Genomic DNA, 16,676 nt, shown 5'->3' with positions numbered 1-16,676 from the left:
GCTTGGTTTACAACCCTTCATCCTGGTGGATGATTTCCTTTAAATGAATATTTTCTGTACGTTTTAATTCCATTTTAATGGTCGGTGACTCATTTATTCTGTTAAATATGGACCTATCAGACGTGGGAACAGTTTGCCAGGTATCACTGGCAATAAAAGTAATATAAAAACTGAGCTACATTCTGTGTAATTGATATATCCTATACATCTCAACAGCAACTGAGCTACTACAGAGAACAAAGTTGTGCTGCTAGGGCTGAGGACAGCAACAAACAGCTGATCAGTGTTTGGGACAAGCCATCAATGGATACATCCCATATAAAGAAATAAATAAAATAACAAATAAAGAACAAGACATAAGACAGGATTAGTGCAATTATTTAATCTGGTGGAACCTCTAATCACTGTAGTCCCAAAGAGAAGACAGTACAAAACATACCGTTATAACATGGATATGTATCAGAATGAAATCCATTTGCATCATTTGGCATAGCAAATATGATGTACACAATTCACACCGATGTGCACCATTGCCTGGTTCTGTGGAGAACTTTCCTACTGCTGCTCAAGCAATGTGCCTTAAAGAAAATAATCATGAATATATTGATAAATGCAGTATACAGTCATACGAGTATTGTATTGGCTGTGAATGGAGGGATAGAGAGGTCAATATAATATAAACCAAAAAACTGGGAACCTAAAAAAAAAAAATATACAGTATAAAAAGCCTTAAACATGTACATAACCTAGATTGCGTGACACCAAAAAGATCTGGTCACAGAAGAGACTAAATAGATTTATAAATAGCAATTTAACTACTATATACACTTCCCAAGGCTTTCTCACAATGCCTTTAGTGCAGCTGGAAAAATAGGGACAACATGGGGAGAGGTGAAGAGGATGGGCGACTGCAAGTATCTGTTCCTGCATAGTTGCTTCAGTGTGTTTTACAATTTTCATTTTCTAATAGAACGGATTCCATAGAAAGGGAAGGATGCCTCTTTCCTTCCACTTATGAACGCACATAAAACCCATGTATGACACATGATCCCAGAGGTATCCAATACTATGCACTATTGGATAAAATAGGGAATTCATGCTTTTGGCAGGTGAAGATAAGAAATCCAAACACTGAAGCTAACATTCTTGCCTCCAAGGGGTTAAGAGGGAACCAGGTAATGTACACCCAATACAGTCATAGTTCACCAATCCTCTGGATAAATAACGGATACATACACGGGAGGTTATCAATCTCATTACAAAATACTGGAATACAAAAAATGACTGGAGAAGGCAGGATATCTACTGCATGATACGGAACGGGCTCACCCTTTGCTCGTCTGTATGATTGTGCTGGCCAAGGTTGGCACTTTCCCAACTTTCTCTATTCTAGATCTGTCTTGTAAACACTATCAGTTCAGTTCACCAATGACATATGTAAAGCAATTACAAAAATGGTCTCTTCAGGTTACAATTGAAAGACATGCTTTGGTGCTTACAAAAAGAAGTAGAAAAGAAAAACATGCAAAAGTCAACGGCTAAGACTCCGAGTGGATAAATGACACATTTTGCACATGTAGAATTGCTCAGACAAACCCTGAGGAAACCACATGGGAGGCAGAGGTATCCATCCTCCCTCGAGATTTATAGGTCTCATCCACAAAACTGAGTATTGGTCTCTTCCTCTAAATAAAACAGGCTGCTCCTAAGAGAGGGATTCAGAAGAATATGTCAGCTTGGAAGCCGTGTCCCCCGCAAGAGATTCGCTTATGGACTCCAGCTCTCCATTTTCATGTACCTCAATATGATGCTTCTGATCAAACACTAGGGAAGAAACAAAAAAAAAAATGATTGTAGTTCAAAGAGTTAAATGTCAGACAAGTATGGGGTAGCATGAAATCAAAGAGCTGTCAGACTTACCCTGTAAGGGTTTAGCATCACCACTTCCATCTTTATTGGTTGCCCTAGGGCTTGTCCCACCTTCCTCCAACTCATCCAGATACAAGCGATAGCGATGTCCAGTCTCATCCTCATACTCCACATTCTCATCATCTGAATCTATTTCTGGAGCTACATAAACCACTTCAAACTCTATTTCTCCTCTCTGGAAGACAAGCAGCAAGGGACATGGTGACATGAAAGCAGTCTAGGTCAAGCACCCACAACATTAGCACACTGCCAAAATAATTCAAAGAATGGCGTTTGCACGGGTGAGCCACTCTGAACAATACCATCTAATATATTACATAAGAATATATTTAAACATCTTTTCCCCTCTAAGGCTGAGAATATTCTATAAAAGTCTACCACGTGTAATGTGGGATTACAGAAACAGCCAACTTGCTGTGGAACAATAGAAATGAACAGACGAGCACAGGACAGCGAGCTATCCGAATGTGGACTACCCTGTTACATAGGATAGGCCCCTTAATAATTCATTATTGCTGCATCACCATTGTCCAAAAAACCTTTAGGCTATTTGCAACAATATGTTTGAAGCACAACTGAAGAAGTGGAGTGAGACCAATGAGTAATGGCCTTCCTTGTAGCCACGGTTATAAGCTGCGATTTAGTGGACATTGTCCCTTTTGCCTATTTACTTACTTAAATCTCATATTTTGAAATTATGTTTGTTCTGTTTGGATAAACTGTTACTTTACTATACTCATGGGAATAGACATGATGTCACTTCCAGACCAGTGGTCTTACTATTTTGTATCGACCAAAGTGTGGTACCCTCCATGATGAACTCATAAACACATCATTCCTTCAATGCAGCCTGTACAATGAGAGCACTTTCACTTTTTCCTCAGCATTTCTCCTTCACGCTCACCTTCCCCACCCTTCCTCTCTCCCCCTTCACTCATTTCCCTTTAGCACTGCACTTTTTACGTCAATGTGGGGTATTATGTAGGAATGGGTTATACCACCTCATATGCACCTCTAAACGAGAATATCATTTTTTAACGAGGTCCGACTACTGGAATGACGATGTAGTAGGTTTGAGTACTTTCTGCAGTTTACTTTGTTTACATAACCTCTTACAATGTTTTTCCTGCGAGATACAGGTGATTTCCGACAGTGACTAATACAGTCACATGATCGGATCACGTGATCGGGCCGTCACTCAACCCGGAACCGGAAGTAGTACAAGCAGCACGCGGCTTATCACACATAGGTATCAATTAAACACAGGTTAATTTCTAAACCCCTATTGGCTATCAAATTGCTTATATGACGTCCTCTGTTTGACTGACTTTACCCCTTGACGAAGGCAGCGTGCCGAAACGCGTGTCGGGGTGTCAGTCTTCTAGAGGGACGTGTGAACTCTGTGCCAGGTACTTATTATATCAAAGGTTACTATGTACTATCATGTTTACCATCCTGTGCAATCAGTGATTTTCAATTTTTATTCATGTATTGTATCTGGCACCCAAGGATAATTGTACATATTATTGGTGTTTCCATTGTTACTTCTTTCTATGACACGTCCCCCAGAAGTTTTATTTTGGCATCATTGATAATAAATAAAACCTAACATTTTTTGCATAATACATCTATGGAATTATGGCCTTCTTTTCTTTGTATGTTTTGATATAAACTATTGACAGTAATAGATTAAGAGTCCTTACTTGAGAGGACTACTCAGTTAGTACGCATAACCCCTCTCCTTTCTTTGGATATTCAGATATTGCTTTATTTGCAAACATTACAAATTACCTATGGATATCTTGCACAGCGAATCTACACCGTAACGCTACATTCATACATACGCTACGCCATACCATAGCACAGCGGGCACAAGTTGGCGCCAGGGAGACAAGAAGGGGGTCTCCCCTGCCTCTCTCCATAGTAATGTAGGGCCAACGGCGCTGTATTCCGGCAAAAGATAGGACATGTCCTATCTTTCTCCCAGTTACGGAGGGTTACAGTGCCGCACGTGTGCTGCTCTGTATCGCTTCCGTACGGTACAGTGCGCCCATTGCCGGCTATGGGGGGGGGGGCCATATATACATCCCCCATACGTGTGTGTCAATGTAGCCTAATACAGTAGCATTACAGTTGATTACATGACAATCTGAAAAGAGTCTTCAGTGGAAACACCTTTTAACAACAGAGTTGGTGCTTTATAGAGATACAACTAAATGATAGGAATACAAGAATGACACCTACCTGCTGGGAAAGAATGGTCACCGCTTCTTTATGTTTAGCATCTCTTAGATTTATGCCATTCACTGCTAAAATGGCATCACCAACATGGAGGCCTCCACAGCGATCAGCCGGTTGAGCAGGATGGATTTCAGATATTAAAATAGGAACACCATGCTCCTTTCCGCCCTGCAAAAGATTAAATTACCTTTAACACCTTAGTAACCACTCTACTTTGGGACCTTATAAGCATGCATATTACTTGTTTTCATCACTGCACGAGTGCTGAGGGAGCAGGAGGAGAGTGAAACAGTGTAACAACATGTAAGGCCAGATCACAGAGGGGCTAGAGTAGCCCATAAGGCTCATTAACATAATTTTAGAATATCTGCACACACTGCAGATTCCATGTGGATTTTGGTGCAGAATATATGCAGTGTAATAGTAGCATTAAAGTGAATGTGATTCGGAAAAAAAGGAATGCAGACAATGGTCTGGAAAATAAAATGATGATCATGTTACTTTTCTTGTACTTCTGCACATATTTTTGCATGCTATTTGCGCATTAAAAGTCTATGGGAGAGTGACTTTGTGCATTAAATCCAAAACATGATAAAGATTTTTGCTTGATATGCAGTCATTTCGTGTGAAAAGAAAAAAAAACACATGCAGAAGATCTGCATTAAAAAAAAACAAACACACTAAATAGACAAATCAACATGAAAAACGCACATAAAACCATGCATATTGGATGGGGATTTTCTGTGTCACAATCCACAATGTGTGCAGATAGTCTTAGAAGGATTGAGTCCATCATGGATAACAAATAAAAAAAGCTTACCACAAACACATTGCCTGGATCTATGAGTACCGTATATACCGGCGTATAAGATGACTTTTGAAGACAGAAAAATCTTCTGTCTTCTCTGGGGTCGTCTTATACGCCGGTAATCGTCTTATACGGCGGCGGTCCCGGTGCATGGAGAGGGCTCACGGGCTGAGCCCTCTCCATAGCCGGTAAGTCTTTGCTGCATATTGCAGCAAAGGCTTACCGGTAACACCCACGATCGGTGCTAGCAACGATTGCGGGTGTTTGCACAGCGATGGCTGCCGGCAGCCTCAAAAAGACATGGTAATGTTGTTGTTGTATGCCTTATGCTTATGAGCGACAGTTTTCCTGCTATATACCTGCATGTCATAAGAATTTAAATTAAAAAAAGGACCATGTTAAATTCAAATCTGTTTTTTTTTAAATTTTTACCGGTGTTTTGTATGCGTTGGAAAAGGGGTAGTTTTATACGGCGAATATATCTTAAACTCTATATTTTAAACAGGAAAGTAGGGGGGTCGTCTTATACGCCGGAATATACGGTAAGTGCCCCTGATTTATCTTGATGGATTTGGGTAGTAAATGTATTGCTTTTGTGTGCTACAGACTGTGTGGCCATGAAATTTTATGCTGCATTATGGGTTAACTCCTTAACAACTCGCCCTTTTTGTTCTTGCATCTCCATTTTTACTCCCCACCTTCAAAAATCTATATAATTTCTGCGCAACAAATTGTACTTCATGATGACTGAATTTAATTACTTCATGTTGTTGTACTGGTAGATGGGAAAATGTGGTGAAATTGGTGTAAAAAAAATATAAAACTGAAAAAAAAAAAAAACCACACTTGCACCATTTTCTCGCGTTTTACAGCTTTCTTTCTCTGCTCCCTTTATTCTTTGGGTCAATATAATCGTGGGGATACCAAATTTTATAGGGTTGTGTTTTAATAAATTTTTTAAAAATTTCTAATCTTTTTGAAAAAATTTCTTTGTTTCGCCATCTTGTGGCGCTAATAACGTTTGTATACTTTGATGCACTGCGTTGTGTGAGGTGCCCTTTTTGTGGGACAAGCGGATGTTTTCTCTGCTACCACATTCCATGACCTTTTGATCACTTTCTATAAAATTATTTATACGTTGCAAAATGAAAAAAGTGGCGTTTCTGGCATTTAGGTGCTATTTTCTGTTATGTGGTACAACGCTAGGAAAAACTGTTAATATATCTTGATAGATGGGGAAGTAGCGATACCCAGCATAGTGATTTTATTTTTATATCACTTCTATGGAATATGGGGGGGGCTGGTGATATGTACTTTATTTTTAACCCAAGGTTTTCTTATTAGTTGCTACATATTCTGAAATTCTACTGTATTGCATTATATGGAGAAATTGCTACAGATTTGTAAAAGTATTAAACTACACATTGTTACAAATCTGCAGCAATAACAGGTTCTGTAGCCTTATAAATGGCAACCGATCGTCACTGCCTGATGATGTCCCAGGGAGAGATTTCTGCAATATGCAAAGAACCAGCCTCTATTCAACCTTAACAGACGTGTGACTTATAATAAGTCTAATACTTCATACAATGTTAAGATGTTTAAAAATTTATATGAGTTTTGGGGGAAAATTTATACCAATTTGTATGGTTCAATGAGATCCTAGGCATCACATTCTGTGACCTCCACAATAAACAGTAGAAAATTTCTAGTGCAATATAAAGTTTTTAGGCAAATCCAAATGCTTTAACCCCAAGACTTCTCTCTCACAAAACAGGAATAGTGAATTATGTCCCTTGTGTGCAGCCTGTGTGTCATCGGTTTCTGAGGTCCCTTCATGAACCAGGAACAGGGACAGGGACTGCTGGAGCCACAAACATGGACAGGAATTGGGACCTTCTCCAAAGTTTGTGTCCACTTACAGGTGGATGTGGTAGAAACACCCAAGTTCAAAACATAGGGGCATGTGCAAGCTGAAATAGGAGGAAATATATACAGCCATATCCTTGCTTCACCAAACAGCTGTAACATTACATCCAACTAATGAGAGTAGAAAGTATGACATACGTCACAGTATCCCCTGCCAATGATTCCTGCTCACCGTGATTGATATGCCAAGTCCTTCATGGTCTTCTTTAACCAAAATTACTTTTCTGATGGGACCAACTCCCTGACTCTTCTTTAGGCAATCTGGATCCTGCTGGTTCAAAATACGATATTTATAATCTCACATAAAAGAATTGTGTGTGTAACATGAGATAAAACAACTTAAGGAAAATAAAGATTCTACAAAGTCATTAACTGCAATTAATATAATTCACTGCAAATTGTTCAAAAGCACCATTCACTTAAAAGGACATCTTTAAGTACTTTAGTTCTCCTCTGGTTTTGCTGCCTAGCCTTGACAATTTATTCATATTTCCGTTTTTCTTCCCATATGCCATCTGATTTTCAAGGACAGCATCAGGACATTTTTTTTAGGCTTTCAGTTTTATTTCTGCATCAGTTTTTTTCCCACAACTGTTCAGTCTTTTTTCACATCCACCAATAAAATTGAGGGGGGTGGGCAGGGGGGAGTTATCGGAGGTTTCCAACAATTAGACAAATTAGTGTTTCTCTAGCATCATCAGTGGAAAAATTCTGACTGCATAAAAATAAATTCTTTATGGACTATTGTGCTTCAAGATTCACAAATGTGAAAATAAATAAAATAGGAAAGGCTCTAAGGTTGTAATCATTTTGTAAAACGCAATAAAAATGTACATGGGTGGTATGCAGCACCCCGTGTTTTGTAAATAAACAATGAAAACCACCAGGTGCTTGTTACCGATCGCCCACATACATTTGCTTTGCATTTCTAAATGCAATGCAATCGCAATGTATGAATACAGCCTGACATTTGGTACTGATAAGCTATGCAAAGAGTGGATAGTAGGGAGTCTGACACAGTACAAGTCATTCTTAGTCCAAGATATTTCCCTTTATAGGAGAAAAGTTTAAAATGCATTTCTAAGAGGAGTATCATAACATTGCGATCCTGTGAAAATAACATCAGTTTATTCAGTTTGGGGGAATAGAGTTGAACTGAAAGAGTTAAAAAAGAAGAAAAGAGCAGTACTCAGCTGACCGCTTCTCAGCCGCACCCTTTCTGCTAGTCTCCGCTCCCTGGTCTTAGCTGATTATATTACATTTTACCCAGTAAAATGTATGCACTGTGTCAAACAAGAAGGAAAAGGAACTTACATGCCCTGGAGGAGCCGGCAAGGGTCGCTTCAAGTCATTGCGCCCTCTGCAGGCTCGGATAACAGTTTTGTGTCTATGTAAGTGAATTTCTGCTTCAAGTTGATTCCATAGCTTGTCGTGAGCAGGACCCTTCATATCACGACCAAGCAACTGTATCTGCTGCACCCTTCAGAAATACATAAACAGAGGGAGTTTATTTCACAGATCCATGAAAAAAGTTTCCTTTAGGTCAAAGAGATACATTATCCCAATATTATTTTCAACTCTGACAAAGTAACAAAACTGACAATGTAACTGGGATCAGTAATAGACAACCGAGATCATGTCACTTCTGATTAATATGTACAAGTGAGCAAGTTTTTCCATAAAAGCACTTACCTTCCCGCCAACTCTTTATCCAAATATTTAGCAGCCAACCTTGCCCCATATACTTCTGCCTGGAGGACAGCAATGTGTCTACGGAGAGCATCATTTTCTTTACGAAGCAGCTTCACTTCAGCCTCCAACTGCGCTTCTTTAACCTTTTCTTTCTTGTTGGCCTCCAGCTCCTTTTCCTGCTCCAACAACAAAGAATATGAAAAAAAAATACCAAGAGGTTTTTAAAAGGAAATATGCTGGACAGAAAATGCAGAGTTAGGCCTCATTCACTGGGCCGTGTGGAGAAAGGGTGTGCGCTCCTCACCCCTCCCTATAGAGCTATAGCGGCACAAAGCTGTCAGAGCTATCCTGCTCGGTCATGGTGTAGTGACACAATGTGTGCACATTGCAACTTCATCGGGTGCCATAGACCATTATGGGGGCAATGATCTGGCCACAAATTATCCAGTCGTATCAGGGGCCCTTTCACGGTCATGAACATGAGGCCAAAGCAAGACAGGCTTACAGAAATCTGCAAGGTTTAAGATTTCAACATGTTTAGTTTTTGTATTCATGTGTGTTATTTTCAGTGCATAGTGTTTTGCACATGAAACATGTTGAAATAAACAAACACAGAAGCAATTACCCCCATGAAGTATGGGTTATAGCTGCTCATGCAAATCTAGTCCCTTCTATAATGACTTCCACAAATAAAAAGCCTCCATGCTCAGTAATCGGATGACACTTCAATTTGCGATTTCAGTTTGCGGTGACCATATAAAACAAAAATTATAAACTAATCTTTTCTCATCAGGAGAAACTGTATTTGTGTGATGTTACCAAAAATAAATTTGCAATGACAATACGGGAAGGACCATTACTGAAAAGACATTTTTCAAAAGATTTATTTTCTAAAACTGAACAGTTTAAAAGCCAAATGATAAAAGAAAGGGAAGTACAGAACAGTCTGCACTTTGAATGTCAATATAACAGATCAATGGTGACTGTCCCACGTACATAATCATTAAGACTGTTGGTTCAAGTGCCTCGCATGCATTGTAACAATAGACAGACACATGGAAAATGGCCACTACTGTTAGTAAAACCACATCACTGCAATCGCTATTAGTTTAGAAGTGAATGACTCATCACATGTTTAATAGAAATTAAAGCCTTCCGGCAGGACAGTCTTTGACAGTGCCAAGCTTCAGATGGAAGGCCTCATGCTTATACACATGTGTGCTCTATAATGTGCATCCACTTATCACTGTAATTGTGCATGCGCAGCACATCACCACACAGTGACCAAACACTATAGAAATGTATGGGGGCTATGGGCTGGCCTCAGTACATTAGATGTATACCCCCCCCTTCTTCACATCAAATAAAAAGCTTTTCGCTAACTACACACGTTGGTACATAGTGTATCCATCAGACGGAGATTGACAGTGCGGTGTATAGCATCTCTGGTATCTGCAATACAGAACCTTTTTTCTTGATGTGAGGATTTATTTTGATGAGCCCAGACGCTAGTTCCCGGACAATAGAGAAGGCCAGTAGCCTTAGTGACCTCGTGTTCTGCTTTGGCAATTGTAGCAACTCAAAAAAGGTGAGTGGACTTCTACCTAGTGGAGCACACACTACACCCAAGGACAAATAGTGTTGCCCTAGGAGCGCTTCTATTCCCCTTCTTTTTTAGTAAGCAGACCTTGGCTTATGTCAGGGAATAACCTAACGTATAACCAAAATAGAGTATATTTAGAAGCCATTGTTTTTGGAACTGGAGCAAGTAGGCTACAAAAAAAAAAAAAAAATCCACAGCTTATAGCAATAGACAAGTGCTTTCATGACTTTACTCTTCGGAGACTGGTCCCCACTGGGCAACTTTTCTAACTTTATTTAACAATAATCAGCATATTAATGCCCCATGTACGCGGTGTCTGTACGCTCTATCTTTTGCCGTACGTACCGTCCCGGCTCCCTATGGACAGCGGAGGGGGTGAGAAGTGCTCATCCCTTCCTTTCTCTAGACAGCCGTATGCTCTGCTTGCATTCTGGCCCGGGGGACTGCTGCCCCACAACCAGTTCCTTGAACAAACTGCTACACTAAGGGGGTGATTTATCATCAAGTTTCTGAGGTAAACTGTTCTAGTTGCTCATAAAAAAACCAATCACAGTTCAGCTTTAATTTTATAAACAGCTGTGGGAAAATGAAAGCTGAGCTCTGACTGGTTGCCATGAGCAACTGGAACAGTTCTGCTCCAAAAGACTTATGATAAATCTACCCTTAAGTGTCAAAGGGTATTAATCCAACGTTTTTTTAAATTCTTCTGGCGGGCTAGGGATTTTGTACTAGGGAAGTTGTACTCACCTCCTCCTTCACTGCCGGCGCACGCTGCAGTCTCTCCGGGCTGTGCCTCTGTTTGCTTACTGGGGCACGGATGCTGGACTAAGTTTAGCTTCCGTCCAGCCACGCCCACTCGCCCCCATATACCAGCACATGATATAGAACTGGAAATATGGACCGGTGAGCTCACCGGGCCAGAAGCTGAACGCACCGCAGCATCCGTGCCCCTGTAAACAAACAGGAGTACAGCCCAGAGATACGTGGCGTGGGACACCAGAGTACAGCTTGCTTTGTTTGGGTTTTTTTAAATCCCTTATCAGCCCGTTTGCAGAATTTTTTTAAAAAAAGTCGAACAATCCTTTAAAACAAAACTTCCCAGTCCACATCTGGGCTTTCATTCTGCAGCATTACTTTGTGCAATAGTAATAGTAGCTCTTCTCCAATTTACTTTGGGTTTAGCCTCCAGCTGTAACGAGCAGCCATCAATGTCACTAACATAGGAAGCTTCCCTAACAAGTTTACCGGTAATTTGATAAATACCTTTCATTGTTATATATTAATGGCTATTACCAGTTGGTGGCAGTGGACTGTCCATACATACTGTATTACACAGTTATAAAAGTAACTGCACAAAAAGCTTTAAGAAAAGGTTCTCCACAGTCACATCATGGAGAATACAGCTATTTACTATACAACACATATTTCAAGCACTGAAAATGGTATTCTCCTGATGGACATTTGGATAGGAGTGGCTGTCCTGACCTCGATCTGTGGCGAGTGTAGAATGTGTTGTAGTCTCCATTCATTCTCTATGTGACTTGAGAAAAGCCGATGAATATACTATATATATCAAAGATGGAAATTCATCAAAGCTGGGAAAACCCTGACGAGCTTCTTCAATGATGTGAAGGGAAGTGATATCAGCTGGCACATGCACACCACAATACGGAATAAATCCAATAAATGGCCAAAATGGAAGCAGTCGATTTTCATTCAAGAACACCAGGAAGTAAAGTGCATGTGTAAAACAGCTTTCCTTTTCCACTTTCCAACCCAGCTATATCTGGATGGCTGTATTATTGTGTTGTAATTTCTATAAAAATATGAAAAGGGTGATGTACTGAAAATGACAGAGCAGGACAGAATCATGCAATACTCACCAGTACTTCCACACTAGGGACAGACTTAGAGCAAGAAAGAAAGACATTTGGTTAGAATCGCCATTACAGTTATAAAGCAAAGCATTAATAGAAAAATAGGTTACATGCTGTAGAATCAAATGAGAGATCTAAAGATGTAAAGTCCCCATATTACAGAGAAACTTTCAGCCTACTTATGCCAAAGCAGTTCGGTAAAAAAGATTTGCTCCTAAACTTTTAACTATACCCCTGCCTTCCTTCAAATGTGATAACAGGGAACAGGCCCATGAATATTCCACAAATGTACATATATTTCCTGCATAAGGAGTGGTTAGCAAGTTATGATCAGTGAAGGATGTAGCTGTACTGGGTGCAGATACAGTAGCAGGCACACTTTTAGAGATCAGCCACAATCCAGATTGTACGTACCAGTTTAGCTTTGATTGCCCCAGAGTCGACATTCTGGCCCGTCTTGGCATGTAACTGCAGCTGAACAGCATGGAGCTGTAGTAACTGGTCATGAACCTCTTTCTCCAATACTGCTTTCTCAGCTTGAGTCTCCGTCAGTTCTGACTTCAAGTCCACAAGCTGGGCCTTATGGGGAAAGAATAAGCAAATGTAAAAAATAAGGAGAGACAAAGTATAAATGTAGATGGATAAAGAAATATCAGGAAGAACCTGCAGCAGCCCTCTGCATTTACCATAGGCTCTCAATCTTCATAATATGTCATAACTAAAATACATGCATCCCAAGTACAGCCAGGACTTCTGCTTTCTCTAACTTGTCAGAAGTTTTGGGATAACAGATGCCCCAGTACAGCAATTTATAATGGAAAAATAATGCCTGACATTGCCTTGTATTTTATACATAGTAAAAGAATAAAAAATAGGTTGATTAAACCTGCATCTATGTACTACATTAGTCAACATCTATAAATAGAACTTATATTTTCTATACAACATTTAAAACCCCTTTACAATAAAAATAAAACCCCTCACATACTGTATCTTCTTGTAAAACCCCTCGGTTTCTCAAGAAAAAGCATGAATGATCTTCTTGGAAAAACATAAATAAGGAAATCCAGAAGGAAGAATCATACTGACCACAATAACATCACTTTTTAATCTATTATTAAAGAGGTTTTCCAACCAAACATATTAGGCCCTATTCTTTGGATAAGGCGCATTTGCTGATCCGAGGGGATTCGAGGTACCTCTGTTGGACCCCTTGTTGCTCCCCTAGTTGAGTGGAGCAGGCGGCCGTGCATGTCCGTTCTGCTCCTTTCATCTCTATGGAGCTGATGGAGACATGAACAAGTACTATAGGTATAGAAGCCTACCGTAATGCATAGTTACAATTTATTAAAGTTGTATTGCAATAAATATTTTTTATGTTCTACTTAAATAACTTAGTTATTATATCATAATGGTGATAAAAAGCCTTATTACTCCAAATGTATCACTTAAACACCCCCATATATGTGGGAGTGCGAGTTGGGAAATTGAGGAATTGGAGGTTTGGCTTGCATTACAGAGACAAGTGGAGATGGCACTTTCACCTCATGCATGTTCAAGAGAAACCAGAGGCCTGTTCAGTATGAACTTGAATCTGAAATGTATAAGGTTTTTTTTCCCCCATAAGTGTCAAGAAAGTCATCTATTATTGTCAAAAAGTTGAAAAACAAGACTGAAGAAACAAGTTGTTGTTGACGGCCCACTCTTCTGCTCTACCACAGCAGGTTCTCCACAGGAGCCTGTCAATCACAGGCTAGGAGGCACCTGTCGCTAGGCAGCTACAGTAAAGACTTGGTAGTTGGAATTATTCATTACAGAGCCCTAAAGGTTTCCTTATAAAGGGGAAAGGAGGAACAGGAAAGGAAAATATCACACCAGGATTGAAAAGCAGATGTTCAGTAAATGTCATAAAATGGCTCTTATGTGCCAGTTTATTTGCTAGGTAAACCATAGGCATGCCAAGTAAGAGCAGAGATGGCTTTAAGGCAACCTGCAAATGAGCAGACCCATATGTTGGTCCATTCCCACTGATTAAACACATTGCACAGGGTGGGAGTCCTTGCATAATACAGAAATATGAAGCCCTCCCCATCTGCCGGCTTAACTGCAGCCAGAACACATGAAGTATTTGCATCACGTCTCCACAAAATACAAGGACTCCAATCCTGTGTAAGGTGTGCAGTCCCTGGGATCAGACCCTGGGTGCAGGTAACTTTAAAAAATATATAAAACCACCCAATTGTTATGTGAGCAAAAACCATGGGATCAATACACTATAGATAGAACCCCTTTGTTTGTGTACTATTGTACTGTGTAATATTTTCACTTCATACACACAGCAGAGGTTTCCATTGCCCCATGGAATAGCCGCAAAACTCACATGTTGCTATTCCTGCCTAGGTTTGCGACTCACAAGCCGATGACATATCTGTCAGTAAAGAGGAAAAAAGGGTGTGGTTCTGATAGTGGCAGATTTCTTCCTAAGCATTACAAAGAGTAAAATTGATTATTAAATTTGCAGTGTACCAACTTTTTTTTGAAAATGTTAATGGAGGGAGTCAGATCATGGACCACTACCTAGTTTTTATACTGCATATATATGTATTTTAGATGTGGACTTCTTTTTACTTAAATGTGAAATAATTTATAAAACATACAGTTACCGTATTTCCCAAAAAATAAGTCAGTCTTACATAAATTTTTGCTCCTAAAAACACTAGGTCTTATTTTCAGGGGATGTCTTATTTTTCCATGAACAAGGATTCTCATTTTATTGTTGACTGAAAAAAAAAATCAACTTCTCAACAACTCTCCAAACTTATATTATGCTGAATTTCTTGTGACCCCATTTCTATTGGAATCACTAGCCCCAATGTCTCATATTTATCAATAGCACTTTCCTTAAAGGGGTTATCCGGGATTAAAAATTTTTTTCTGGCCGGGCTGGGGAGGGCTATTTAAACATAATAAACATGGACTTACCTCCTCCGGTGCTGCCGATGTCCCGCGCCGCGGCCCGTCTTCTCCGTGCGCCGGTTTCAGTAGAAGGGCGCACAGGGAGCTTCCGGCCGGCCGGATGCTCCCATGCGCACCATCTCTCAGCGCTTACAACGCTGAGAGATAGGGACGGATGGGAGGATCCGTCCACAACGCGGACCGGAAGCTCCCTGTGCGCGGCTTCCGTGCCCCCGTTTGTTTACAGGGGCACGGATCGAAGTGACCGCGGCGCGGGACATCGGCGGCGCCGGAGGAGGTAAGTCCATGTTTAACTATCCCTCCCCAGCCCGGCCATAAAAAAAAATTTAAACCCGGATAACCCCTTTAAATGACCCCTTCCTGTCCTGGTAGCTGCATGTATCGCATTTGCAGCACAGCAGTCAGTGATTTTATCCCACAAATTCTTGATGATAACGTATGGAGTGGGGGGAGCTACTGCAATGAATGCCGCTAGGTCTTATTTTCTTATTTCTAACCTTGGACAAAATTGTAATAGGTCTTATTTTCGGGGGATGTCCTATTTTAGGGGAATCAGGTTACCATATTTGATTCTGGTGTGCAATATTATCTATTTGTCGCCTGTTGTGGCATATAGAGTGTTAAATGTCTTTGGGGAATTACTTTGCACTTTGACTGTGTGACCACTGTAGGGTGTATATTATCTCAAAATGTGATAACAGGGAAAGCCTTCGGACTGCATCTAAAACTGAAATCAAAACATACCATGTGAATGCAGCCTAAAGGATTTTAATTTCATTCCAAAAAATGAAAAAAAAAAAAAAAGCTGTACAAAAAAGAAATGGGCATAATAGATTAAAGGATCACCCACAGCCGTTATAAACGTGAATAAAGATGATAAACTACTTTTCTAGTAGTTAGAAAGTAGAGATGAGTGGATCCATCGTTCTGGTTCCAGTTCAGGTACCCAACCAGAATAAATTACCGGATTGGTGGCCAAACAGCCAATCCGGCAAATTAACACCCCTGGCAACTTGTCATGGCTATTATTGGATGTTTGGCCACCAATCAGGAAATATGTCCGGGTCAGGCAGCCAAACTGGAACGACAGGTCCACTCATCTCTAGTTACAAGTACAATTCCACAAAGTAAAACCTGCAGTGTATCCACCCTGTGTGATTATATCCCAAAGCAGTATGTGTTAGACTAAACTCTAGATTCATCTCTTGGTTTTGTCTTATAAAGATGAAGGTAGCATGCTCATATGTGAAAATGGTCTTCGTTTGGGGGTGTGTACTAGCTGTTGTTGTTTCAATGACCACCACATTCCCCATGTATACACTGTGTATGAGCATAGTGCCCGAGCCTCAGGCGTGTGAGCTCTAATGACAAAGTAATGCAGTCATTGATGTGCACTTATTTTTGTACAGAAAATCCCAGGATCTATAGATTCCACAGCCTAGTGCCAATATGGTGGATTTCAATGGCAAATGAACTGCAGCAAAAACCACCAACTATGCAGCAGCTGTGGCTGGTGAGACGCATGGCTATACCTGACATGGTCTACTTCGGCAGAGGTTACAATACTTGTACTGTAGGTGGGGACCCCCATAATCTCATCCTCCACACAGACATGACAACA

At 40.3% G+C, this 16,676-nt stretch overlaps 1 protein-coding gene across 4 annotated transcripts in view; it reads right to left on the bottom strand.

Moving 5' to 3' along the window:
• Nucleotides 1-367: 367 nt before the first annotated feature.
• Nucleotides 368-16,676, bottom strand: part of GOPC (golgi associated PDZ and coiled-coil motif containing) — a 16,944-nt gene continuing 635 nt past the window's right edge. Inside the window, exons 2-9 of one of the 4 annotated variants that reach the window (XM_072141706.1) lie at nt 12,494-12,658; nt 12,086-12,109; nt 8,600-8,775; nt 8,222-8,387; nt 7,080-7,175; nt 4,174-4,338; nt 1,921-2,104; nt 368-1,824 (exon numbers count right to left, since the gene is read on the bottom strand). In XM_072141706.1, coding sequence (XP_071997807.1) covers nt 1,706-1,824; nt 1,921-2,104; nt 4,174-4,338; nt 7,080-7,175; nt 8,222-8,387; nt 8,600-8,775; nt 12,086-12,109; nt 12,494-12,658 — 1,095 coding nt within the window. In that variant the 3' untranslated portion in view covers nt 368-1,705. Of the gene's footprint in view, nt 1,825-1,920; nt 2,105-4,173; nt 4,339-7,079; nt 7,179-8,221; nt 8,388-8,599; nt 8,776-12,085; nt 12,110-12,493; nt 12,659-16,676 lie in introns of all 4 variants that reach the window. The other 3 variants (XM_072141705.1, XM_072141707.1, XM_072141708.1) reach the window with 3 other exon arrangements.

The sequence above is a fragment of the Engystomops pustulosus genome, chromosome 3, assembly GCF_040894005.1.
Source record: "Engystomops pustulosus chromosome 3, aEngPut4.maternal, whole genome shotgun sequence".
NCBI lineage: Eukaryota > Metazoa > Chordata > Amphibia > Anura > Leptodactylidae > Engystomops > Engystomops pustulosus.
This window is presented reverse-complemented; position numbering and strand designations above follow the sequence as displayed.